We start from the raw sequence: 27,006 nt of genomic DNA on the forward strand, positions 1-27,006 counted from the left end.
AAACAAAATTGTCTGCAAAGAAAGCATAGTCTATTCAGTAAACTTCTGAAAAAGATAACGGGAGTAAAGGACTTAGACTACTACAGGGGAGAGAAATCCTGAAACATGGTGATGTCTCAATATGCTATCAATATGCTACCAAATACAGAGAAGTGACCTTCACTATTCTGCAGTACCTCTGTGTAAATAAAGAAAGATAATAATAAAGAAAAAAAATCACTTTTTTTTTTCCATCTCAAATCTAACTATTGCTTGTTGCATTTCCAAATGGTTCCATTTAGGGTAATAACTAAATTAAAAACCACGTTGGCTGAGTACTTCACTCTTTGGAAACTTCCTGTTGTGCTTTACCTATGATTGAGGAATTTTATGAGAAATTTTATTTAGATTTGATATTTCATGTAGTGAAACAGCTGGTCACTAAAAATGCTTATTCTGTTAGTCAGATCTAAGTGTTTATATAATTTTCAATGTGTTTATTGAAAATTATAGAAGTGACTCATGCTCAGTTCTCCACTTTTAGACAAATCTCAGTCTTCAGCATTGAAAGGAAAAAGAATACTCCGTCCATTTGGCATCTAATGAGACGTCACAGACAAAATCATACTATAAATTGGTGAACATGAATTTGTAAGTTAGAGAGTGACCGACGCCAACTTCAGCACAATATTTGCTTTCCAGATTCCACACCAATTTAAACTAGTTTGCGTTTTCTTCTTATTTGTCCATTAAAAATTGAACAAACAGGGCTCATCTGCTTAAATAGTGGTATAATTTTTAAAAGGAAAAATACCCAAGAACCTCCCTTAAGAAAACTTTTAAGCGTTTCTTGAGCTACAGCAACTTCAAAGTATTCCTACTCTTAGTGATGGCAGGTGATACACAGTGACCATGCCTTTCACTCCAGCAGATTCAGGCTGTCTGACAGGAAAAGCCTCTTCAGTTAAAAGGCAGGTGGAGGGCAGGAACAGGTAGGTGACAAGAATAGTACTCTCCATCCATGACTGTTTTCAAGGCTTCTCATTGTGATAATCCCTCTTTGAGCAGGAGATTAGACCAAATGACATCTAAAAGTCCCTATGAACCAACATTTCAACTTGTTTACAGCTTTCCATTCAACTGGTTGTTCAGCTTATATTAAGCATACAAAAAAAGTCTTTTGAATGCGTCACAAAAATGTGCTTGATCAAATAACATGAGCTTGCAAAAGCAAAAAAAAATTCTATGCATTTTTAATGACTATATGTAAACGTTTTTATGCATTTTGGAATTATTCAAAAAACTATTATACCGTAGCCTCTAAACATGTGTTATTGACATGCAAAGTACTTTGATCCTGTTGTATTTTAAAGTGCTTCATTATTAAGTAGACTGTACTTGTCATATTGGAGGAGAAATGCAGATGCATTCCATTCCTTACATATGAAAGAATGAAAAAATAGTGAAATAAGACACTTGTATGTCTACACTTTTGGAGACTAAATACATTTTTGTTTCTTCTCTTACTTGCTTTAGGGGCATCTTTACATTTGAAATATACTTACTGTCAGAACGTGTTTTTCTGTTTGGAGCTGAAACTGCACGTTCACAAAGAAAATGGACTTCAGCAATAGCTAAGGTAATACTGATTATTATCTTTTTCAGTTAGGCCAGGAGCCTTGGCACAAATAATAAAGTGCCATTGTTAGCTTAAAATCTTTGAGAAGTCATTATTGATGAACACTGATCTCTCCTGCATGTAAAGGTTTCTTGAGCAGCAGGAAGAAATAACTTTTGTGATTTAGTGTTTGCAACAAGATAATAAAATAAAATGTGAAAGGAATTGAAGCAGCATTTTAATGCTGACCTTAAGAATATATTAAACATGCTCCAGTATAAAGTCATATACTGCATATTTCAGCTAAGTTTTTTATGGTTGCAATTGTATTAAATTTATTTGCTGAAATGGAATTCATAAAGCGATGCCATATTTTATACTATTCCAAATGTTAAGACTCAAATTGCTAATTAAATCAATGGTAGTTTAAAAGCAAAAACTTTTTTAATTGTAGAGCATGAATGGAAAAAATGTTAAACTTGATTTTATATTTGAAATTTAGTGTATCTATGGAATTATGAATGTGGGCTTTATAGCTCAAAGTTTTGTTTATCTTTTTACTGTGACCTTCATCCTAGAATCCTGTAGATTTGCAATATTTTGATTTTGTTTTTTAGGGGCAGAGGGTTTTTTCTTCATCTGACTCACCCCATTTTCTTTGGTAGCATTTTGTTCCCCCGCTGGCTGAATCATTGTTGGAACGAGACTGTGACCTTATTGGGCAGCTGTACTACAAAGATTGCCATAACCTGGATCAGTGGAGAAAAGGCTGGTTTGCTATAGAGAAGTCGAGCCTTTATTTTTGTCTTGAAATGGAGGATGCTGAAGAAGATTCCATATATCTAAGGAGATTGCAAGAACTAAGTAAGAACATCTAGTATTCAGAAAATGTTCTGCGGGATTAATTCACCGTTAAGGACATTTCTATTACATTTCAAAGTAATAAATATTGGGAAGCTCAGTAACTATTCCTTCACATGAGTCAGATGTTTTTCCAATTCTTATCTAAATATGGGGTTTGGTTAATTTCTGTCTTGAGGTTTTTTTTTCGTACTTTTTGGCACATGCCAGAGAAATTTTTCACAGCTTTAAAATGAATGATGACAGTTTTTGTTCCAGTTGCAGCAGTATCTTTCTTACAAGAGTACAGAATTGAATAATAATATACAACCTTTTGGGATTATTGTCTCATATTTTTGACATGGCAGAAATACTCACTGCAGAACACATTCTTGAGATGATTGACAACTCTAGTTTTAAAATACTCAAACATAGTGGAAAATTATAGTTCTCTTGGAAAAATGTTTCACAGACTAATAGACTTCTTTTCCGATAGTAAAAATATTATTTGCTCAATATCACGATATGGAGAGATAAGAATATTTGTGCAAATGGTCTTCTATCACCAATTTTATGTCATTGTTTGTAATTATGCTCTGAACCCACTTTTAAGCATATCTACCTGACTTGTTTTTATACTGAACAAGGCAATATGTTACATAGAAAAATACATATAGTTTGAGGTTTATAACAAAGTAACATAGAGAAGATAATTTAGCTCTTTATTGATGATACTCTTTATAAATGCTGAAAGATTGTGGGCTGTTTTGCAGGAGCTTGCCTAAATGCCATTGGGTTTTCTACTGTTTATTTACTGCCACCTTATATTTGGTGTAAATAACACCATTAAGGTGGTTTTTAATCAGGAATGTTTTTATGCCTCTAGGTGTCTTTTAACTTGTGAATACTTTTGATCCTAATTCAGAATTAAAAGATTAGGCATAAAGAGAACTGTTCCTGATATTTTTTTGATGATGCAACTGTAATTGCCTCTGCCAGAATCATAAGAGCGTGCAAAATCTGTGTATATTATATCTCATGTATAAAAATGAAACACTTTTGACTTTCAGTAGAGAATTAGTTTTGCTTGGGGTTTTTAATATTAGTTGTATTTCTTGGAAATATTATATATCCATACTCTTTTCTTTGATTTCTGCTTTCTCCAGAATATATCTGCTCCACTCTTAATACTAATTTGCGTAAATGAAACTTGAAAACTAATGAATCATTTGTGAAAGTATAGTAACTTACCTTCTTAATATTTGACTCAGTAAATGTAGATGAGGCTAGGAGTATGTATGATACAAAACCAGCATATAACATGCAATGTGTTCATTGGTTTTTATTGCTATTTAGGACTTGACTCTCTCTGGGAATTAGTTGAAATAAGGTGTGGATTATATATGACACACACTTTGAGAAATTAAGTTTTCAGAATTTCAAATTAGTAGGCAGGTTATTTAATTTACTGGTTTTAGTTTAGTGCACGGTATAGTTTTTAAGCCGTGCAACTGAAAGCTATCCAGATGTATTTGATGTGTTATGTACAATTATAGGTGTTTTTCAGGCTGCTTTTTTTAGCAGGGATAACATAAGGCAGCATAAAGAAGGGTAGCACTGATCTTCATGCTAAACAGATAACTTGCATTGTCTTATTGGAAATATGTGCAGCCATTAAGGTGCAAAAAGTTAATGGATTCTAAAATCCAGCTTACTTCTGAATCATTATGTCTTCTACAACTTGTATTTACAAGTTGAGTATAATAAAACACTGTAGCATGTTTTCACATTAAAAAGTATGTTTAAACTTTCTTGATAATGTTTTGTGTTACTTTTTCTTTTAAATGAAAATGTGGTGTGGTATTGTGTGGAGTTTTGTTTCTATTATCAGAAGCATTCTTTATTTGCAGAGTTTAGGAACTCCATGCTTCTTTTGCCACTGGAGATCACTTTGAAAAAAACATGTCTGTCTGTATGTGCATGCATATATGTGCTTGTCTATAAATATGTGTCTGTGAAGGTCATATGAATGTGTATGTGTTTTGTTTCCAGCAACCAGCAGTGTGATGCAAAATGGAGAGAGAATAGATGTCCTGCTGCTCGTTGAAAAAGGAAGGTAAGGTTCCTATCTGAAAAAATATTTGTTCTGTTTTTTATAGTGATATCTTAGCATTATTGTTGATAAGTTCTGGAGTTTTTTCACTTAGGGTTGCTAGCAAGAGAGTAAATTTTCAGAGTTTTTAAAGGAGAGAATATCTTTGTGCATTAATTACATTTTATGTCTGGGTCACAAAATGTTAACAAGCACTACTTAATTAAAAACTGTTTTCCCACTGAGAAAATTATTCCCAGATTAGTCTGCCAATAATGATTTCTTCAAAAGGAGCTAACTCCTTTTACCTTGTAAAAAAAGAGTACTTCTTTGGAGCTTTTACTACAAACTACTTGAGTTTTCAATTGTTCTTATGTCTGAGAGTTCTGTATCTCAATCTGCCTAGGTCAGGTTTGACAGGATATGAATGAGTCCTCTGCTTAATCTTATTATAATATCTGATCTCAGTTAACAATATACTGTCTAGGAAAAAGCATACTTAGGAAGCAAATATGATCCATATCTGCTTCCAAGTAGGTAATATTTGGCCGAGATGACTGTGTCGTATTTATGATAGGGGAGGTTGGAACTTGAGATGAGGTAGGTATTCCTGCCTCAAATATTCAACAAATTCAAAGATGAAAGTAAAAATTGTGGAAAACAATTCTTAGTTTTTAATAGGTTGAGGCTGTTTTTATTTCAATGACAGATTATTGGGCAAGAGTCTGTTTTAAGTAGTACAGTATTTATACAGTCTTTTGAGCAGCCAATAGTAGGTTAATAAATGAAGGGTGTTTTCTCTTTGGCAAACAAAAAAAAACTTCCTAGATTCCATTGACATCTATTGAGAGTTGGAATAGCTTGTCAGAAATGCATTGTAACATGAGTGTTCTGAATTTTAACTCTTTCTAGGGTATTGTATAAGTTTCAGAACTGAGTAAGGCTACGCAAGTTAGAAGGAAACACTTTTTCTTGTCTTTTTGGGAGGGCATTCTGTTTTGTTTTGGGGTTTTTGTTTGCTTTTTATTGGTTTGATTTGTTTTGGGTTTTATGTTTGTTTGGGTTTTTTTTTTTTCAAAAAAGCATCTTGAAAGATGCAGCGTTAAGTAAGCTACATACGTCAAACAGGGAACCTGAGGTATCCTCTTCTAGGTGCAGTGCAAAAGATGGATATAAACCATGCATATAATTTCGTAGGTATTAATGCTGAGCAAAACTTTTACCTCCAAGTCAGGGTTTATAATTTATTTCATTAGGATATTTCTTTTGAGTGAGGGTAGGTTTTCCCTGAATCACTTCAGTAGTTTAAGGGAAATTCTGGAAAATTTGAAAATAATTTCAACAGGGACACTAGCTGATTTAAGGTGGACATGAATATATTTAATTTTTTTCACTGAAGTCTGCCATAAGGAATTTAAATGCATAGTCTTCACAATATCTTAAGCATGGAAAGCCATATGGGTGTATAGGCTTTGGCACGGTGATTGTTTTTTAGGATATTATTTCAGAACTATCCAGGTGTGCAGTGCAGTTGTATGAGATGGCATTTTAACGTGATAAGCAATTTAATGTGTGTGTGGAAGATGATTAAATATAAAATTACATTTGTCTTTAGACTCAATTACTGTAAATGGAAATAAAGCCACTAATCCTCTTTGTGCTCCTCCAAGCTCTAGATAAATTAATACCTTGAGATGTCATCAGCATCAACTAAATGAAATGTCAAAGTTTCTAGTTTTCCTGTTCTGTCTGTTATTTTGTATTGGCACTTGTCTAATGTCAACTTTGGCACAGATTGATCACTTGGAAGAGACTCTGTGTAGCTGATGACTTTCTTGTTAATTTATTTGTCACTTAAATGCAGGATAAATTATAAAATAAAGAAAGAGTAGTATTGAAAGAATTAAATAAAACAAGTAAGATTTTTCCAGAATTTGAAATAGTTTAGGAGAAAAAAAAACAACCCAACGACCATAAACCAAATCAAAAAAGCCACCCTCCTTTGCATAAAAAAAAATAAATGTGGTGAATTCCTTAAAGTGTCTCGTTACATTTTATTAGAAAATTTTATGAAAATTCCTTGAGGTATTTTTCTACTGACTTTCATTTTCTTACAAATACTTATGTCTTTTGTTTCAAGTCTCAGTCTTTGGGTGATTAATTAGGGAAAGTCACACATTTACATGTATCATATCTTCCTGTTTCACACCTTTTCGTTTAATTACTAGGTAAAAGAATGACTTCAGTTGTTACAAATGGACTTCTCACTTAAAAATGATTGCATATGCAAGTAAACATTTTCAGAAACTATAAAAACTTCAAGTCTTACTGCTGAAATTATTACAATGTAATAAATCTATGAATTCTTGATTCTTAAAAATAATAAATTTGGGATACAAAAATTTAACATTAATTGGTTACATATCTACTCAGAAGAGGAATTTACAATTAATGTTGGGACATAATGTACATAGTACTTTAGAGCTTGTATAAAATACAAGAATTCAGAGACAATACTACCAAAAAAGGCATGTGAAATTTTCCCAAAATGTCTTAGATATTAGAACAATCCACTCCTGCCTTTTCGTTTTTTACCACCCCTTCCTTTACCCTGCTTTCTTCTTGGCACCCTGCTGTTCATTTATTCTCTGTATGACATGTTCGGCTGATGATGTCTATCAGCTCAGAAATAAGAGGTGGCAATCATACCAGATAACAGCATATCATCAGAGGCTGATCCACACTAACAGATCTCTGAAACCACAAGACTGCATCTCTTTTGAAGATTGTTGTCTTTTTTGAAGCACAATGTACTCAATGTTTTGAAGCTCAATGTAAATTTTCAGGATAATTCTAGATGACTTTTAATTCTACATTTTTTTCAGATCTCATGCATGTTAATGCTTGTGTTTGTGTATCTTCACTAAAGTGAATTACAGAACATGCTCTTTTTTTAACACCTACTGGAATTTTATTGCATTCTGGTCTCTATTGGAGCATATTATCTGCACTGCTAGAACTGTATCTAACTCAGCTGGAAATCTTGACTTCTCACAGCACTGTGCTGTATAGTTTTACACCCTAATCAGATGGCCATTTGCCTCTTCTTGCTTTTCACTTTAATAGCTGAAATATTCTAGTTTCATAGTTGAAATGCTTCTTGACTCCTTGCTAGAAGTGGCAAACCATTTTAAGGTTTTCTGTATTTGAGGCTTCCCTTTACACTCAGAGTTGTCCTCTGATTTGATCCATATTCAATTTGGATTTTTTCCCTTGATCTCTGCATTTTTAAAATGCTTGAAGTGACTGGTGATACTTGACCTCCTGTCGCTATCCAAACAGAAGTTGCATAACATATTGGTGAAACAGCTATTCACATGGAATTCAGCAGAGGCCAGCAGAGGGATCTGCGCAATGAAAAGAAGAAAGTTTCTGAAAACATCTGTATACAGTAGTTTTTAAATATATATTCTATATGTAGAATTTAATGCAAAATCTGTAATGATACACTTTAAAGAAACAGTTATCAGATAGTTCAGTGTCAAACATTTCTCATATTCTTCTGAAATAATTTAAGCTCTCTCTTAGGTGTCAGTGAATGTTTTCAGACCTTAATGTAATCCAGATGGTGCTTTTTTCCCCTGTTATGCTTCTGATGTAGTTAGCTGTTTCTTATTATGGATAATAAACCTTCTCTACATACTGGCACAATTTCTTTAGGCTGATGGTTCATTCAGTGCTTTCTTCTTAACTCTTTGATGATAGCAGTAAGTTTTCTCATAAAATGCAGTTATGGGCACAAAATTCTAAAATCCAGAATTAATATAAACTTAAGAGTCAGATGAAAGGACTTGTGCTTCCAATATAGCATGCTGGATGTAAGACCTTTTGAAGAGTCCCTTGAAGAAATACTGCTTGGTTACATTTAACAGTAATTTTTAATGGAACATCCATGCTTCAGTTGCAATTTGATTTTCCAAAATAATTTCATATTGATATTTACATTCTTAGTACCTCTGTTTTCAGACAGGTAAATTATTAGAATCATGTGGGAATTGCCAGAGGGCACTGAGTTGTGCTGATGTCTGTTTCTCACTCTCCCTGCCCCCCCTTACCCAAAATCACCTATTAGTACTGCTTCCCATTGCACAGCTGTGCAGCCAAGCTTATAGACATAGCTAAAGCTAGGGGACTTTGCAGGATGCGTTAAAGAGACATCTTTGCACTCTTGTGGATGAAGTGTGGTCGCATCTGTTGTCTGTCTGACTGCTCGGGCAGAAGGATGTGCTGGTAGTCAACAATAAAGCTGTGTAGGTAATGGTAGCTTCCTCAATGTTGAGACTCATTGATCTGCTGCAGTCACTTGTGCCAATTCAATTCTCTCAATTCACTAAGGCAGAAATCTTTGTTGGCAGGCTGCCTTGTTTGTTTGAGTACTTAAATTATTAATTTCTTGGCTATGGACTGTATGTGCTTCACACAACATAGTAAAAATTCTGCCATTTTTCACCATGTCATTATTGCTAACTCTTTGTTATGAAATGTGATATCTTTATCAATTTTTAGAACTGCAAAAATAGCACATGTGTAAATGTACTATAGAAGGCAGTGCATTTGTATTGAAGGAATGCATTTTGCTTGAGTCTGTGGAAAATAGTTGGTAATCTGCATGGTAGATCTTCATAAACATTACAGTACAAATTCTTACAATCATGATTGCTTCTATAAGCTCTTTAAATTCCTCAGTTTTGTGCTACATGGGACATCACTATATTTCAGCCTATGTTTATGTTTAGTCTTAAGCCTTGGGGTTTAATATTACTTTATATTTTGATAATGACAATTAGTTCAGTGAGAAATGAATGTATTTGTTATTAATTCTGTCTGAAAACTCTATGAAAGAGATGAACACAGAGGTTAAATCTGCAAAGTTATCTCCATTGTTTCATGAAGTTCTGTAGAAGACTTCTACTGTGCTTAAGGAAAGTTCTGGTCTTCTGCTGGAAATTATTTCCCTTTTCCTTTTCATTACTTCCGGGTTCGAGGAGATAAAAAAATCCTTTCCAATTAGGGGAAAAAAATTGTTACATTTGTCTGGAAGGACTAAAATGAGAAGGACTGCTTTAAACATCTTATTTTTAAATTGTTTTGTTTTTCTGATTTAAATTTATTCCAGGTGTGTTCTCTCTCAGCCAAAAATTATTGAGGTTTGAGATGAGCTTTTTAAGCCACTTCCATGGGAAATTGACTGAGTTCTGGAATGTGTCTGGCACTAGTTTATTTTTTTTTTTCTCCCTTCTTTGCTGTTGTGGTGCAACACACCACTGATTTATCCTACTTTTTGATGCTGCCACTCAGGAGATTTTTGACTGGGCAAGTATAATTTTTTCAAAAATAATTCATTGCCTTCTATGAACAGTCCAGGTTCTGTGATAGCAGTATGATTTTCATATTTATATTTCTTACTAGCAAGTTCTCTTTATGTGTTGGTCCCATGGGACTACAACTTAAACAAATACCACATTTTCTTTGCTAATTATTAAGTAGCCTCTTCCTCTGTAACTGAACTGAGCGCAACAGCTTCTCAAATTTTAGAAAACAACGAGAACATCATCACTTTGTACTTCTGAAATCTTCTTTCTGATGTGATGCATTGAGGGGAAGATGGAAAGATCCATAAAGTACAAGGTGATCTTTTCCACATAGTTTAGGTATTTCATATATCACAACAATTGATTGACAGGTGCATGATTAGACTTTCGTATCTCTATGAAAAATGCTGATAAGTTCATATGACCTTTGAAGTTCAGTACGGTACTTTTTCTCTCCTCCTCTCGTATCAATTCATTGATATGCAGCAGAGTTGCCCTTTTCTTGTTTAGAAGTAATAATATTTTCACTTTACAGTACGTGCTTTCTGTATATATTGTAATTCTTTGGATAAAAAATAATCTGTTGAGACTTCCATTTATCCTTTTGCATAATACTGTAATGTGAGTCCTGCTGTTCTGCAGGGGAAACAAACACCAGTAATATGCATATATATGTACATTTCTTGTGTTGGAAAGCACCATAAATCTTTATAAATCATTGTCCTAACCTCTTCTGGTCTGTGAATAATAGTAGGAAACGTGTAGAGTATCTTGCACTGTCAAACTTTTTTCTACTCACTTCAAAGCTTTTACTTTCCTTGTATATGTATGGCAGTAGCAATACCCCAAAATGTGGTGATGTATTCTTTGGAAGGCATTGGTTGAGACCTACCTGTTTTGACAAGTCTTAAGGAAACTTTTGATAGCACTGACTTAGGCTCACTCATTTTGCTGCAAAAATAGGAGAAGTTTTTGAAATTTTTTTTTTTTTTTTTGTTAGTGGAAGGGAAAGAATGTGCTTCTACTATACAGGCATATGTGGTCATTAACATGACTTCATTACTTCATTTGAAGTGATGAAGTAAAGACTTCCTAAAAACGTGGTCCAGTGGGATGAAATATTTTAGTGTCATCTACTCTGCTGCTCTATGGCTCAGTCTGTATGGTGGATCCTGAGAAAAGTTCAGATCCTGGCTGCGTATATGTAGTACATTGACTGCAGCCCCACTTCCTACCAAGATAGGAGTGCTAGAACGGAAACATTTATAAAAGCAAAATTGAAAGATATTAACAAAAAGAAATGAAATTAAGTATTCCCTCATAATATAAAATGCTTCCCCCCTCTAAAAATGAAATAATCAAAGTAAATGTATTTTCTATTTACATGAAACTGTTTTTATAGAATTCAGTAGAGCATTTTGACTTATCCTAATTAGCAAATAAATGGTCATTAGTGAAAACTGATCCCTTACATGTCTTTTAACGCTTTAAACAGCTGTTTATTACACACATGCATATGGTTGGACATTCCCCCTTAAACTGTTCAATTTTGATATTTTCTCTTAGAAGCTAGCTTGTCAGGGTGCCACACAGGAGATTACTGTAGCATGCTTAAATAAAAGAGTCAGAACAAGGCTGGGCTTTGAGACACAGGCAGTGTTGCATTAACTTACTCTGCTTCAACTCATAGCTTTTTCATATATGTTCCTTAACTTTGTGGTAGTGGGTGATCATTTTGATACTACTGTATGGAAGGGAGTTCAGTATGTCTCAGCTACTCTATAGAAGAGGTTGGTGGGTGTCTGGGATGTTTTAGGGTGTGAATACAAAAGAAGGAAAGCTTTTTACAGTGTTGAAAGTTGTCTCTAAATTTGTTTCCTTCTTGGCCATGGCTTGGACATATGAATGCATAATGTAGCAGCAAAACTGAAGAAGAGTAATTAAAATACTGGAAGGTTCTTTCAAAGGCTTGTTACAGTGTTTGTGGATCTTCTTTCATTTTTTAATGGCACTGGTAATACAGATGAATTTGGAAAAAAAAAAGATGCTGTAACAATAGACCACTATCACAGCTTTATGTGGTGAAAGGTGCCTTGATGTCTTACTCCAAGTATATATATATTTTTTTTTTATTTTCTGAACATCTGCTTTGTTGCCATGGTACAATAACATCAGTTTTTCATTTCTTTCCTGAACTCAAAATATTTTTATAATTTTCAGAACGCTGTACATCCATGGCCATACAAAGCTGGATTTCATGGTCTGGTATACTGCAATTGAAAAAGCAGCAGGTACAGATGGTAATGCACTGCAAGATCAGCAGCTCAGCAAAAATGATGTCCCTATTATAGTGAACAGCTGCATAGCGTTTGTTACACAGTATGGTAAGTAGAGTGGATTTTAGTCAAGCTAAGATCATTTGTATAATATCTAAGCGCCCCCAGTACCAGGTCCTATTGAATGAGTTTATATATTACTTAAAGTAAAAGTATGCCCCTCAGTAGCCTTGCCATTCTTTAATGAGATGGTGCAATACACTACCACATGGCTGAGAATGGCCATTTTGGGGAAATACAACTTGGTAAATGCCCTTATAGACACTTTTCTATTTTAAATTTTGTGTTGTTTGCCTTATGAAACTGAGCCTTGGGGTCCACTGCCCTAGTGCAGAAAACTCAGCCCAGAAAATAAACTCTGCAAACCTGGAAAAGCTGTGGTCTGAACATATCTTGGAAGCAGGCATTAACTGTGGAGTTGAGTTCAGTCTTAGGCTGCTGTTTTTGCAGTGAAATAACCTAAGGATGTATAGTTGGTTACCATTTATTTAAGTAAATTTTGCCAGCTTTCTGTGGCATTAGGTTATATGCAGATGATGTTCGTGTACTTTTACTACTGCAAATTCATGAGTTTTCTTGTGAGATTGCTACATGCATATCAACCCTTTACAAATATGTCTTTGGGATAAATGTGTCTATAACCTCTGTCAGTATGATTTCTATTTGAGTCATTGAAGTTTAACTAAATAACCTTCGGACAGGGCAACACTGCACTATTGTAAATAGTTGTATTTGGGTTATACTTAGTGCCTAAAAGTAGGAAAAAAAAGCTTTTGCTAAATTATTTTGAATGGTTAGCAATAGAACTCAAGTTTTAAAAAACAAAAGTTTTAACTACAATAACATATGCAGTGATTGAAGGTAGTCATGACTTAATTTTAAACTATACATTTTCTTTTTAATTTGACTTTAGTAGATTTTTTTAAACATATAAAATAGTAGCTGACTGGTGTCTTCCAGACATGAGAAAAATCAGAAAAAAGGGTGTTTTCTACTAACTTCAGGCTTTTAAGAATAAAATATTTCAGGTTGGATGAATACAATAATACTTTGAGTCTTAAGCTGAGTTCATCTGTAGAGTAATAAAATAAAAGGAGTTTTCTCATGAAAGCAGCTGTGTTTTATGTGCAATATAATACCTATAATCAAAACTTCTTCTCTTTGCTATGCCTTTTGAAAGTCCTGTTTTAGGAAGCCCTGAAGAGATTTGGGGATTTGAAGTGCCAATAGAATGCTCTTGAAATAGTGATCCCAGGCTTGCTTACTATTATGATGAGTATTTTTGCAAAGAGGTTCTACTTGCGTATAAGAAGACTTGGCAGTGTTTTCACTAACAAAGGGAGTATCCGTAAAAGATTAGAAAGATACTGTTAGGAAATGCAACCACATATAATTGTTTGGCAGCCACATATAATTTTCATATAATGATGTCCAGAATTTTTGAAAGAATACTTAATTTTACATTCATTTATTTTTCTCTCCTGTATTTTTCTGCCTTAGGTTTAGGTAGCAAGCAAATCTATCTTAAGAATGGTGATTCTTCCAATGTGGCCGAACTGCTGGAAAGCTTCAAAAAAGATGCAAGAAGTGTTAAACTAAGAGCAGGAAAACATCAACTTGAAGATGTGACGGATGTTCTGAAAAGTTTTCTTTCTCAAATAGATGATGCACTTCTCACTAAAGAACTTTATCCATTCTGGATCTCTGCATTAGGTAAGGTATTCAATAGCATTCAATACAATAAATGTTATATGTACATTTTCCAGTATCAAATTTGAGGGGGTTGTTAATTTACTTACCCTATATTATTTACTTACCTATATTATTTCATAACTAGCAAAACAATGTAGTGAGGAAAAAAATATTTGGAGGATGGCTGCAATAGATGCATGTTAATCAGAGATGATTTTTATAATGTTCTTTTAAAGTGTTAGTTTCTATATTGCAATATTTGCAAACTGCAAGAAACAAGTGGTTTCCCTGCCAAACTGTGCTATAAAATTGCAGGCACAGCAGTAAGAGATGCATGGGAAATGCTGACAGAATGTTAATTTCTATCTTAATGCATAGGAGTCACACATGCATATTTCTGTGTGGCACATTTTGTCTTTATAAAGAGATATTAAAAGCATATTCCTCTTTGATTTTATTTAAGTTCAACTCTATGGATATTGCTTTAATATGAGCCACTAGACTTTCAGGAAATTAAAATATTATCAATATTACATATTTTCGACCTTTAAACTCAATTACAAAGACTAGAGGAAAAAGTATTAAGAGTTTATTCACTTACCACATGATTAATTGCATCAGAAAACATAAGTTCTGAGGCAGTTTAGATTTGTCAGATCTTTGTAATGGTGTTACAATGATTCCCCTTCCTGATCTGTACACATGGCTAAAATTCTACTTCAGCTTTACAACAGAAAATCCTGTCCTGTTAAGTGATACAGAAGGTACTGCTAGGAAGACTAAAACATTTAAGGAAATGGAGTAGAAGGCCTTTACACTGTTGTTTTGTTATTTAGTTTTTCTTCCAATTACCAAAGAAACCAAAACATAGTCAGTAGTTAGTGGAGAGCACCATCAATCATCCAGAAGATTTCTGTGCTTTCTTTTCAGAAACTTGAGAGAAGCAAGGGACTGAGAGGGAAAAGCAAACTAGCTTTATAAATACAATCTGCATTAACTTTGTTTATGCCCTGAGCATAAGGGGGCAGCACAGGGCGGCAGACTTAAGGTAGAGAGCTGTGGTTGTGTTTCAGATATGGTCATTCCCAAAACTGGAATTCCTGCCATCGACCTTGCCATTGTTCAGCTGTATGTAACTTATTTATCAGCCCTTTCCCTTCGTGCTCCTCTAATCAGTCTTATATATGCTTAGATCCTTAAACTACTTTGTGCCTTCACACACTTTTCCAGTAAATATTTAAAATATGAAAAGATCTTTTCCTTTCTCATTGCTGATAACTCAGAAGTACATTTGCACTTGTGCAAACACAGTTGCACTCATACATGTACATGCACAAACTACAAATTAAATATGCTTTGAGAGAAAATGCAATTGCTGTTCTGGGCTTTAGTCTTAAACAGTGGCAAAGGGTGCTTGAATATAGAACTGTCCCTCTTTATTGGTGTTTCTCTGAACTGGTGTACAATAGTAGATTTTTTTAATACTATATTGTCAGCATTGCCTTTATGAAGAAGAGGTTGATTTGGTAAATAGTGATTTTAAAAGACTAGATGATGCTGATACAGTTAATGAGAACTGCTGTTGGTTTTTAGTGTGCATTGTTATTAATGCTCAACGATGATTATTTTCTGGCAGATACGCAGAATGAAAAGGAGCGTGTGAGGAAGTACAGAGCTTTTATTCGGAGTCTTCCACCAGTCAATAGAGCAACTTTGGCTGCTTTGATTGAACATCTTTACAGGTCATTGCAAATAATGCATTGTAGCAGAGAAATTCTTATAATGTGTTCTCAGTATAACTCTACAATATATGAAACGTGGCTTGTTTCAATAGCTAGTAATCACAAAAGCTTATCTAGTTGCAGCGATTAATTACTTTTGAATTCCTTTAATTGATAATGTGTTTTTTCTTTGGTTGTATTTTTAGCAGTAGATATCTATAAAAATTAATGCATTGGAACAGCCTTACAGAGAGAGAGGGCTGCCAGTGTATGTGTCCAAATAGAGTAATTTTTGATGTAGCTTCTTTATGCAATTTCATTTTACTCCAGTCTGCTAGTCTTCCAGAGGATTGTTGCAAATGGTTCTTGAAATTAAAATATTTTTTTCAGTGAAAATGTCCTTCTCCACAATCTGTTTTGCACATAATAACTTTGAGAATTACCTACCCTTTCTGTTTTTCATCAGTGCTTCATTTTACAACTGAGGTAGGTGGTAGAGAATATCCAAAATACAAACTTATTTAAGCACCAAAGGTCATGACTTATTCCTAGATCAAATAAGGGGCAGAAAATGTGTAAAAAAATAAGTGACAGGATGATTCTGAGGTGTCATGGTTAAATAGTACTGGTCTATGTTATATCATCTATTGAACAAGTCAAATTGTATTTTTGGTGAATTGCAGTGAGTATAGAATGTGTAGAAACTTCTCTTTACAGGATGTTGTGTTAGGAAATCATGGTACGTAGACAGGTACATAGCTAATGTAATTTAAAAATATTTATGTGATAATGAAATTGATTGGTGCCCTTATTTGGATAAAGATTGTACTACATATTGTGTTTAAGAAGTTTCTAAGCTGTCCAGTTAGAGATATTAATATGATGTTCCATCTGTTCTGAAAGTAGTATGAATTAATGCATTTAACAGCCAAAATTCTATGGTAGTTTAAAGTGTTTGCCTCTAAAAGAGGGCATGTTATGTAAACAACAGAACTGATATGAAAGCTTTACCCTAGGGATAGGAACTAAGAAGGACCTAATTTCTTTCCACATTTTGTTTGATCTTTGATCTCAAGTTTGTAGGATATACTTACATTATATAATATAGTGAAACTGTATTTGGCATTGGTTTGGCCTTACCTGGAGCTCTGTGTGCAGTTCTGGGGTCTGCGGTTAAAGGACATTTAGGTGTTTAAATGCATCCAGAGGAAGGCAACAATGCTGGTGAAAGGGCTGGAAGGAATTGCCTGTGGGGAGTGGCTGAGGACTCTGGGCTTTTCTGCTTCAGAGAAAAGGAGGCTGAGGGGTGACCTCATTGATCTGTGCAGCTTCCTGAGGAGGGGAAGGGGAGAGGGAGGTGCTGATCTCTTCTTCCTGGTATCCCGTGGTAGGGTGCATGGATATGGTTCAAAACTGCATCCAGAGAAGTACCAACATGTCATTAGGAAGCATTTCTTAATAAAAGGGTGGTTAAACATTGTAACAGGCTTTTTAGAGGGATGGTGGATGACCCAAACCTGTCACTGCAGATGGACAGTGCCTTAGCAACGTGCTTTAGCTTTTGGTCAGCGCTTAAGCAATCCAGCAGTTGGGCTAGATGATTCTTATAGGTCCCTTCTAACTCAGGTATTCTATTCTGGTTTTATTGTTTTCTATTCTAAGTAATTTTGATATCACTTGAAATGCAGTTAGAAAGTTTTCATTTCTGTAATGAGAAATCGAGTATAAACACATATTAAATAAATAAGTAATAGTACATGTTTTCATTGCATTTCATGTAGTTACCTTTTCTGAAGTGCTCTCCATATTCTGTAAAGGAGCCTCAGACAATCAAAGGAACAATGAAACTGTCTAAATATGTTTATTTTTCCTTCAACAGGGTTCAGAAGTGTTCTGAAATTAACCAAATGAACCCTCAGAATTTAGCCGTGGTGTTTTCCTCATGCTTATTTCAGACTAAAGGCCAAACTAATGAAGAAGTCAATGTAATTGAAGATCTAATTAAAAATTATGTGCAACTTTTTCATGTAGGTATCGTTATGTGTATCTTATCTGCTTGGATGTTAGAGATTCAAAATTACAAAAATCTGCTTTAAAATGGTCTTCCTACTAGTTCAAGAGCTGAGGATTTACAGGATTTTTGAATTCTAATTCAGTGGATGTTTTTCTTTGGCCTGCTTTAGATTTTATTCCCCAGTTAGTTTAATCTGTGTAGGAAAGACTGTTTATGGGATGCTGTGAGCTAGTTTTCCAAAATAATGCTCATTCTCCTTGCTGTCAAAAGCTTACTAAATTTAAGAAAATGTTATCATTATGACTATTAAAAATAATGTTTCTAATCAAATTTTATAGGCCTGATCAGAACTGAAGCATGGAAGGATTTTGTATTCTTAGTCTCTGAGCTGTGATTACAATTTGTTTTGTTCCTTAGACCCAGAAATAATGTTAAATCCAATTGGACAGAAAAGCTACTACTAGCAGCAATTTATATTGGCCATTTTGATTTGGAGTTGACTGTGCCACTATAACATTGTTTAGTTGTTTTTCATTGATTGCTCTCTGTTTCAATACCCAGTATTCCATGAAGTTTATAATGAGTCCCATCATTGAAGAGCTGTTTCTGACTGATAGAATATTTTGCATACCTGCTTCTATGAGAACATGATTGGTGGTATGTGCAATTGTTACCATAACTATTATTAATCACTCCAAAATTATTTATTTATACAGATAAATGAAGACCAAGTCAAACAAATGGACATAGAGAACAGTTTTATTACAAAGTGGAAAGACACTCAGGTAAGTGTCCAGTTAGGCGTGGATAAAAGGGAGTGAGGCCTTAACATCTCTGTACATAGGTGTGGGTGCTCTTCTGTTCATCACTGAGACAGCATCACCCCAGGCACTGCACAGTTGCTAAGTCATGCTTGAACCAGGTGCGAGATAAAGTGGCTCGGCTCACCTTCTTACTCTGCTCATCAGTTCTCCACAGCAGTTTGCCACCGGCTTCCAGTTAGGGTTAAAACTATTGATGTGGTGCAATTGAATGTTGTAACAGCAGCACTGTAATCATGTAAGTGTCATGGGTAATTGGAAACTTAGGCCTCAAACAGCTACAATTATGAATTGTAAGAATTCTTTACATTTAACAACTGATAGTCGGACATCATTGCATCAAAATATGTGCATATATGTGGGAAAATCAGTGATGTAGATACTTAATACTCTGGGTTATTAATACTTAATACTAACTATAGTATTACTATACTAAATGTAGTATTAGTAAAGTATTATTAATACTTAATACTAACTATAGGTTGCCCCAGTACATTTATATTTGGTGATGCAGAATGTTCAGAGAACAACGGAACTGAATTTCTGCTGAATTACTCAAAGTTCAGATGTCTGAAATGTCACTGAAGTTCTGTTCCAGGTGGCACTTCATTAGTCGCTTTTCATTTTCTGTCCACCATATACTTATGCCAGCTGTTGCAGTAATTTACATCACATTTTCTCTCCATACGGCTGTTTATGTGAGCCCAGTGGAAATCATGTGTCAGCTTCATTCTTATTTCCAACCTTTTTCTGTAATATCATCTGAAAAGCAAATTTTATAACTAAATGAGACTTTTTGAGTCTGTGCCACTATAATTAAGCAGCTTTCTTCAAAGTAGCTTTGTAATGCTTTTCCTCACAAATGTTTCCATTAGTTTTCTATTCTCAAAGACGAAACTAACTTAAAAGTTGCTGTTTATCAGAATGTGAATGTTCTTTAAAATTCAGCCCTGCCAATTATTTTTCTATAGGAATGTAATCTTAGCTTCTATAAATTGGTCAAAATGTATCCCAAAGCTCAACTGTTTATATATATATATATGTATATATATATATGTTGATATATATGTGTTTCTATATACTTTTCTTAACCTTTTCCTCTGTTTATAGTAATATATAAATAAGTAGCATCAGTACCATTCTCAAAAATGAAGACAAACATTGTTATCTTAGTGTTAATTTGATTATTAATTCTTTATATTTGCCTATTAATAGAATGCTACACCTTCTGGTGAGTCCCTGTTTCTGCCTTAATTTTTCTTCCTATGCTCTGATCATCACTTATTTTTTAGGAAATACTTTTTGGTACTGGAGATGAATTGCAACCTTTTGAAGATGCTTATGACTTTACTAAAAGGGAATTAGAGCAGGCAAAATATGAGACATTTTTAACTTTAGAAAAATAAAGTAATTTCTCATCCATGAAGATAATTTTATTGCCATAGATGAGCAAACCTAGTAACAAGGAAAATATTACATCCCCTCTTATAAATCATAGTTTTCGTCATGATCATAAAATGTTGGATTTAATGCCTTTCTAATTTCTGAGTTATTTGTTGTTAGACATTCTTAAATAACATTTATTTGTCTTGAGTATATGAAATTATTATACATGTCATAAATTTGCTTTACCTGATTATTCCACATTAGCCTTGTGTACAAAGTCTAGCCTTTTCTCCAACAAATTTGAAGAGCTGTATTTAACAGAGGTTGATATCAAGAAGATTTGTTTTAATTCCTTCTTTAATTAGGTAATGACAAGTTTTCATTGTGATTAAGAATCATAAATACAGTATTTGTAGTAATGAGTTTTTATTTTCTTGATAGGTACATATGGCTGTGTGGCTGAAATAGTCTGTTATTTGTAATTTTTCATCTCACTTTTAACTAAGTCATTTTGGGGTTACAGTCCTTTTTCATTGTTTTAAATTCTGTTAATCTGTTTTGATTCTGAGTGAACCTGAGTAACCTTCAAATCAGAGTTACGGGTCTGGCAGTTTAAGGTACTGAGATACACTCATGTCTTAGACTTTGTAGTCTTAAATGTAAATTTAAAATTTCCATTTATGCCATGTCTCCCTTAGTTTTCCTACTCTTGAATGTATATATGTAAATTAATTTTAATTTTGTTTGATAGGATTCTGTTGGACTTATTCAGGGTTTGGATTTTTCTCCTGAATCTGGGAATCAGTATTTTTTTCCTTAGGCTAATTAAATAATTGTACTGTCCTTACTTAAAATGTTAATTTTTAACAACCAAATTTTTTATTCTTTAGGTTTCCCAGGCTGGAGATTTGCTTATTGAAGTTTATGTGGAAAGAAAGGAGCCAGACTGCAGTATTATAATCAGGGTTAGTGTATAAAAATGATACAGTGATTTTTGTAAAGCAATTTTTCTTGAAGTATATCACATTTATTTTAATACATGTTTTTGTATAAGTACACAATGAAAGTATGAATTTATGTTTATTGCTGTTCTTTTAAATATGTTGTTTTAGAATTTGCTGTGTTGCCTAAATTATGTAAAGACTGATTATTATGCATTTTTGAATTTTTGAGAAAAATTTGAAGAAAAATGAGGCAATTTTAAAGCGGAGATGTCTTCTTTTAGTTTTGCTGTAGTATACAACAGTATAATTTTTCCCAACTCTACATTAAAAAATACACAATGAATGTTGGTTTTATTTGATAGTTACAACCACTGAAATGACATTCCTCCTTTCTTTTTGTCTGTGGCTTTCTTCTTTCTTTAAATGTTAAGAAACCAAAGCTTGTTACTAACTATAATAGAGATTTTTGAGCTTTCTATTTAGTAGTATATTTAAACACCTGCATCTCCATGTAGTAATGTTCTGTTATTTTTTATTACACTTCTGATTTTGTTTCCTTTCTGTTCTGTTCAGCATATGGCTCTCAAACACTTTTGTTTGTACATATATGGACTAGATGGTATACATGGATGGACATATGCACATAAGAAATGCTTTTTAAAACAGGAATAAAAATGGGAATATGCATCGCTAAGATAAAAAAAAAAATGGTGCTTCTCTAATATTTATCTTCGCACACCTAAGAAAATATACCAAAGCTATTTTTTTCCCAAATTTTTCTGGGGTAGAGAAAATGACTTTAAAGCTACCAAGTTAAGGGTCATCTTAAAAATATAACTTAATCTTATAATCCTACAGAACAAAATAAGGAAAACCTGCTGGAATCTGAAGGATATTTTACAGGTTTCCAGCTCATATATTTACTATCATCTTCTTTTTTCTTTTTTTTTTTTTTCCCCTTAGGGCAATTGCAAGGAGGAAGACTTTGAAGAACTGTATCAGAAATCAGTAATTGAAATGTATTATAAACTGACTTAATTTTTATTACAGGTATCACCTTTGATGGAAGCAGAGGAATTAACTAATGATGTTTTAGGAATCAAAAACATTATTCCCAGCAAAGATGATATCTGGGCTGCTTTTGAAGTGCTTGATAATGGAGAATTAGGTTAGTGACACTTGAATGTATGTGTGTCAATCAGCTTTTATTATTTTAATTTTTCAATACTTAATATCATCAAAAGCTTAGTTAAAAATTTCATGGAAACAAACAAAAATAGCCTTCATGTCAATGGTTGTTGTGGCATCTGCATGATTTCTTTCTTCACTTTGCCAGAAATGATGTGATGAATTGTTTTAAACTACTTATAAATTAAGGGCTGAGAAGGTGTTCATTATATCGCAGTGCTTTGCAGTTCCTTAATCATCAGCTATAGAAAAGTAGGTCTTCCCAGTAAGTCTTAGAGGAAAACCCTATTTTCATAAAAATGTCAGCACTTGATTTTATAAGCAATAGTGCTTTCCAAAAAATTAATCAAGAAAACACGTCATACTTAGGAGAAAGGATCTTTTCTATTTTGCTCATTCAGGTATTTAATGTACGTAGGTGCAAAAAGGAGGCATAAAGTGTCTAATTCTTTACACACTTTAAAGTGTGTTTTTGGCAAGTGGCATTATGGTGTATCTAGCAGAATCTTGAAAAAATTGTTTGAAATATGGTTTTGCTGCCCCCAAAAGCAAATGTCACATGGCCACAATATTAATGAATGGTGAAGAGGCTTTAGCATTGGGAATACTTTATACATGCTGGAACATGTTTAAAATGCTGGAGAATTTCATTGTTAGAGATAACTAAAATAACATAAAGTAGTAGGGATTTTTTTAAATTAAAACTTATTTTGATGAATATTCCCTAAGGTAATCTTAGGGAATTTTTAAAGAATATATAGGGGGAGAAATATGCAACATCTATTTGCATTTCCTAGTAAGTTGCTGCTCTTAACTATTTTCATGTTACAGAGGAAGACTGTGAATCTGTTTATTTCTGTAGTGAAGATACCTGTTTTCAAGTCAAGAAGAAAAAAGTGGACAAAATAAGATTACTGAATATTGTTCGAATATTTTTATTAGTTTTGTTGTACTTGATTTTCACATGTATATGACTAATATTACTTATGTACTCAGTCTGAGCCTGGCAGTATAAAAAACTAGGATGGAAGTGTATTCTCCCTTTCAACTGAAAATAAATTATCCTGAGCCCTCTTCACATGTTACAGTCTGCTGGTGATGCTGTATAGAGATGTAATACAGAGTTCATTTCCAGATTCATAGATGTGGGTTACAACTGAAAAAGAATGCTAGCATCTCTTATTTTTAGAAAAATCCTGATAATTCCTACAAGTACAGTACAGATCATATTTCTTTAGACTGAATAATGGAAAAAAATTGAATTTTATTTTCTTAAACTTGATATATGACACTTACAGGAACATGAAAACTAGACTGGATATAGCCAAGAGAACATAAAAGTAAATAAACAGATAGACCCCACAACATCTTCTTCAGGTATTTAGGTGAAACAACTAATGTTTTAGTGGGGTATTGAAATGTTGTCTGAACTAATGACGGTGGAAGACAAACAAAATTAAACTAAGAGTGAAACACTAGAGGCCCTACATAAGACAATAAATATGGGCAGGACATTAGAGTGTATCCTACTGAAAGAAGAGTTTCCAACACAAAGTGAAATGGCACACCAGTGTTTTACATACAGAACAACAAACCAAAAAGCAAACTAAATTAAGTCCTAATTCATCACGTGACTCCTGTCAGTAGTGATTGTGTTGATGAAATGTGTTCTTCATGGATCCCTTTCTGGAAGAATCAGTGCATCAGAACAAGTGAATTACTGTTTCAAAATAAAAATAATGTTACAGTAAAGACACACTCAGGTAGACTCCTATGGCTGAACGTAACAGGTCTGCAGAGGGCAGGAGCACAGAGAAAGTTAGTTCTAGAAGATATTTGGTCCAAATGTGACACTGAAGAACTAAAAGACTACTTGAGTCTTTGCTCCTGCAAGTTGATTCTACTAGTGTCATTTGACAAACAGCATGAGGCATTTACAAATCACTTAAGATAGTGACACATGACAGAGAAAAGGTTTGCATATTTGTTTTAAATGTACATCAGTAATCACAGTGTCTTTCTGATAAAAATTAATTTTCTGCATTTTTCCTTGTGCAGTCTGCTACCTATCCAGTGCATGGTAGTATTCTGCTTGTTACACTCAACCCTGAATTTTTTTACTTTTTATGTTTTTATTTTACTTTTTAATATATACCATCAGGAAAACAACCCCTGAGAAAGCAAGAAAAGTAGAATAATATTTTATAGAAAGTAATTTCCTACTAATAGTTAATGTTGTTTAAGGTGAAAATGACTGGTTTAGAATATTTACTAGCATATGATGACCTAAGTGAAAGAAAGGGTAATTGAATGCATGTGTTGACTGCTTGCTGTTCAAAAGACTAGAATTGCAATATTAAAAAAACAGCTAAATTATTTGCATATAGAAAAGTTGCAATAATTGATGATTTTATCAAGCCTAATGCGAAATATTTAATACCATATGCTTTTACAAAATAGGGTGTATATAATTTTTTAATAATATGTGATTGATGGGTAGTTTGTAAATGAGGTGTGTTACCAGTAAAATAGCTAATGGTTTTCAGCATGATGATTTATGTACCATGTAATCCATAATGACAGATGGTCTTAAATGTAACTATAAATAAAAGTAGGTGTTTACTATGGGAGTGCTGGTATTCTAGGAAGATGTGGTGATTTGCCAGTCTATTGCCTTTGATTTGTAAAGTTATCCTCCTTAAAGTGGATTTTCTCTTTTGTACAAAGGCATCAAGTGTTCAAGCTTTATCACATCAGAGTCCAAAATTTCACAAAAATACAGAAGTTTGACCATTTAAAACAAAAGGGCTGGAAGAAGTAGTGTTAATATAGGGGTTGAGCTGCTATTTACAGAATGGTGTTCTTGTTAGGCTGCTTTGGTGTCATGTCTGAATAATGAAATCTTTTATGGGTGGTATCACATCTCTACAGGTTGTGTAGGTATTTTTGCATCCCGAAATAGCAGTGGTTTTTCTGTCATGTAAGTGTGTTATTTGTGGCTGCTGCTTTCTGAGGCTCCAGTGTTCAGGTGTTCTAGAAAATACCTTCTGCTAGATTGTAGTGCTGGAGAATCCCAAAGCAGCTGTTGACATTTCATATTCATCTACCATAGCAGGAGTGAAAAATGAGATTATGGCTGCATACTTTGCCCTTCAGTACTCAAGGGACATGGCTAGACTGTGTGACCCAACATGACAGTGTCACAGAAGTGTGACTTTTCAGGACCCATACCCAGCTCTTCTCAAGACCTGACCCACATAAATTGGTATGCAAATGAGAACACAGATATATTTTATCTCTCTTTGGAGATAAAATGACATTTGAACCCACAAAGCCATTGTTAAGGCTTTTGTGGGTTCATGAATAACAGCAGGTTCTTGCTGCTGAGCAGGTGAAAGCTTTCAGGGATGTGAATGTGTATTCCCCCACTCACATCAGTGTTGCATCAGGCTGTGCTGTTCATGTGACACTCAGATTTCTGCTGGATCTGGTAATGCAGTTTTAGGGACAATTTGCAAGATCTTTTCTGCCTTCATTCGATAGGTGAACTGGGGTTTGTATGGAGTACTGGCTGGGCTTTCTTACCACTGCAGTTTTTCAATCTGGGCTACGTCTCAGAGTTTCTCTTCTAGGATGGATGATGCCTATCAAAAAAATGTGTGTTTGAGCATCTGAAATTTTGCAGTGCACACATACAGTCTAGTCATGCCTTCAGTGCTAGTTAAATCTTGCTGCACTTCTTGTACAAGATTGAAATACACAGGTGCAAGTTTGGATTTTCCCTAGCCACTGCAACAGGGAGAAGAATCTAGTAAGACCACATGCTTTTCCCCTCTAGTAAAAAGAATCTAATGAAACCAGATCTAACTAATGTTTTAGTCTGCTTTGATCAATAACAGACAGTATAATCCATACCAGTTGGAGGCATTTTTTTCACTGTGATCACTCCAAATTCTTTGGTTCTTTGAATGCAGAGAATTGGTAGCTATGATGTTTCATTTTCATACTGAGCATAAGCCAATAAGCACAGTATAACTGAACGTCTCAGTTCTGTTTGATCATATTTAGGTATGCCCTGCAACAGGTCCTAACTTCTGTATTTAGTTTGAAAGCAGTGCTTTAGTGTCTTTACATTAAAAATTTAACATTACAAAAGAGTCATTGAACATTTGACTACTGCTTGTTTAGTTTTATATTCATTACCTGTGCAAACACTGCGAGCAAAGGTATTGTCAGTGAAGTGCCTAATTGTCTTATTTTGAAAGCAGTATTTTTCTTCTATAGTTCAAAGTCAATGAGACCTTGTTGTGTACAGGCAAATGTAAACTTGTGAGGACCTCCAATATTGTTGGGTTTTCCTTTTATTTTAATACTAGTTTTTTGTGTTTTGTTTCTTTGGCATTTTTCAGAACGTCCTCTGCATTATACAGAGAATGTACTAGAACAGGTTCTTCACTGGAGTTCACTACCAGAGCCTGGCACTGCATACCTAATAATAAAGAGATTTCTAACAGCAAACATGGTGAATCTCTACAGTGGTATGTAATTTTTTAAATTTAGGTATTTTACATGGAAATATGAGGATGACAATTGTTTTCAGTGGAGCAAAGTGTCCCAGAACAACTGAATTACTGCTACTTCATAAAAGTTACAGATTTACAGAGGGTTGTGGTGACTTCCCTATGGAAACACAGAGATTATGGATGTTTGTTTCTACAAACTATAAACTCTCCCATTGAAATATAAAAGTGTACAGAAATTCTGCAGTTAGTTCACACTTTGTCAACTTCTGCTGTGAAGCTTGAAACTTCTCTTATCTAGGACATATTGTTGGAATATATTTATAAAACTATGGTATACTAATAGAAATTTCTATTATCTAATTTGTTGCCTCCAAACTACAAAGCTGATTTCAAGGAATATTCTGAGTTAGAAGGAACCCAGAAGGATCATCAAAGTCCAACTCCTAACCTTACACAGGACAGCCCCAGGAATAACACCTG

At 33.9% G+C, this 27,006-nt stretch overlaps 1 protein-coding gene across 1 annotated transcript in view; it reads left to right on the top strand.

Annotated features, from left to right (window-relative positions):
• ARAP2 (ArfGAP with RhoGAP domain, ankyrin repeat and PH domain 2) overlaps nucleotides 1-27,006 on the top strand; it is a 115,362-nt gene that overhangs the window by 68,205 nt on the left and 20,151 nt on the right. The window contains exons 17-27 of the mRNA XM_053941660.1: nucleotides 1,516-1,618; nucleotides 2,263-2,461; nucleotides 4,490-4,553; nucleotides 12,122-12,285; nucleotides 13,738-13,950; nucleotides 15,566-15,671; nucleotides 17,530-17,677; nucleotides 18,381-18,449; nucleotides 20,762-20,836; nucleotides 21,866-21,983; nucleotides 26,413-26,541. Of these exons, the coding sequence (XP_053797635.1) occupies nucleotides 1,516-1,618; nucleotides 2,263-2,461; nucleotides 4,490-4,553; nucleotides 12,122-12,285; nucleotides 13,738-13,950; nucleotides 15,566-15,671; nucleotides 17,530-17,677; nucleotides 18,381-18,449; nucleotides 20,762-20,836; nucleotides 21,866-21,983; nucleotides 26,413-26,541 (1,388 nt within the window). The remainder of the gene's footprint in view (nucleotides 1-1,515; nucleotides 1,619-2,262; nucleotides 2,462-4,489; nucleotides 4,554-12,121; nucleotides 12,286-13,737; nucleotides 13,951-15,565; nucleotides 15,672-17,529; nucleotides 17,678-18,380; nucleotides 18,450-20,761; nucleotides 20,837-21,865; nucleotides 21,984-26,412; nucleotides 26,542-27,006) is intronic.

This window comes from Vidua chalybeata, chromosome 4, assembly GCF_026979565.1.
Source record: "Vidua chalybeata isolate OUT-0048 chromosome 4, bVidCha1 merged haplotype, whole genome shotgun sequence".
NCBI lineage: Eukaryota > Metazoa > Chordata > Aves > Passeriformes > Viduidae > Vidua > Vidua chalybeata.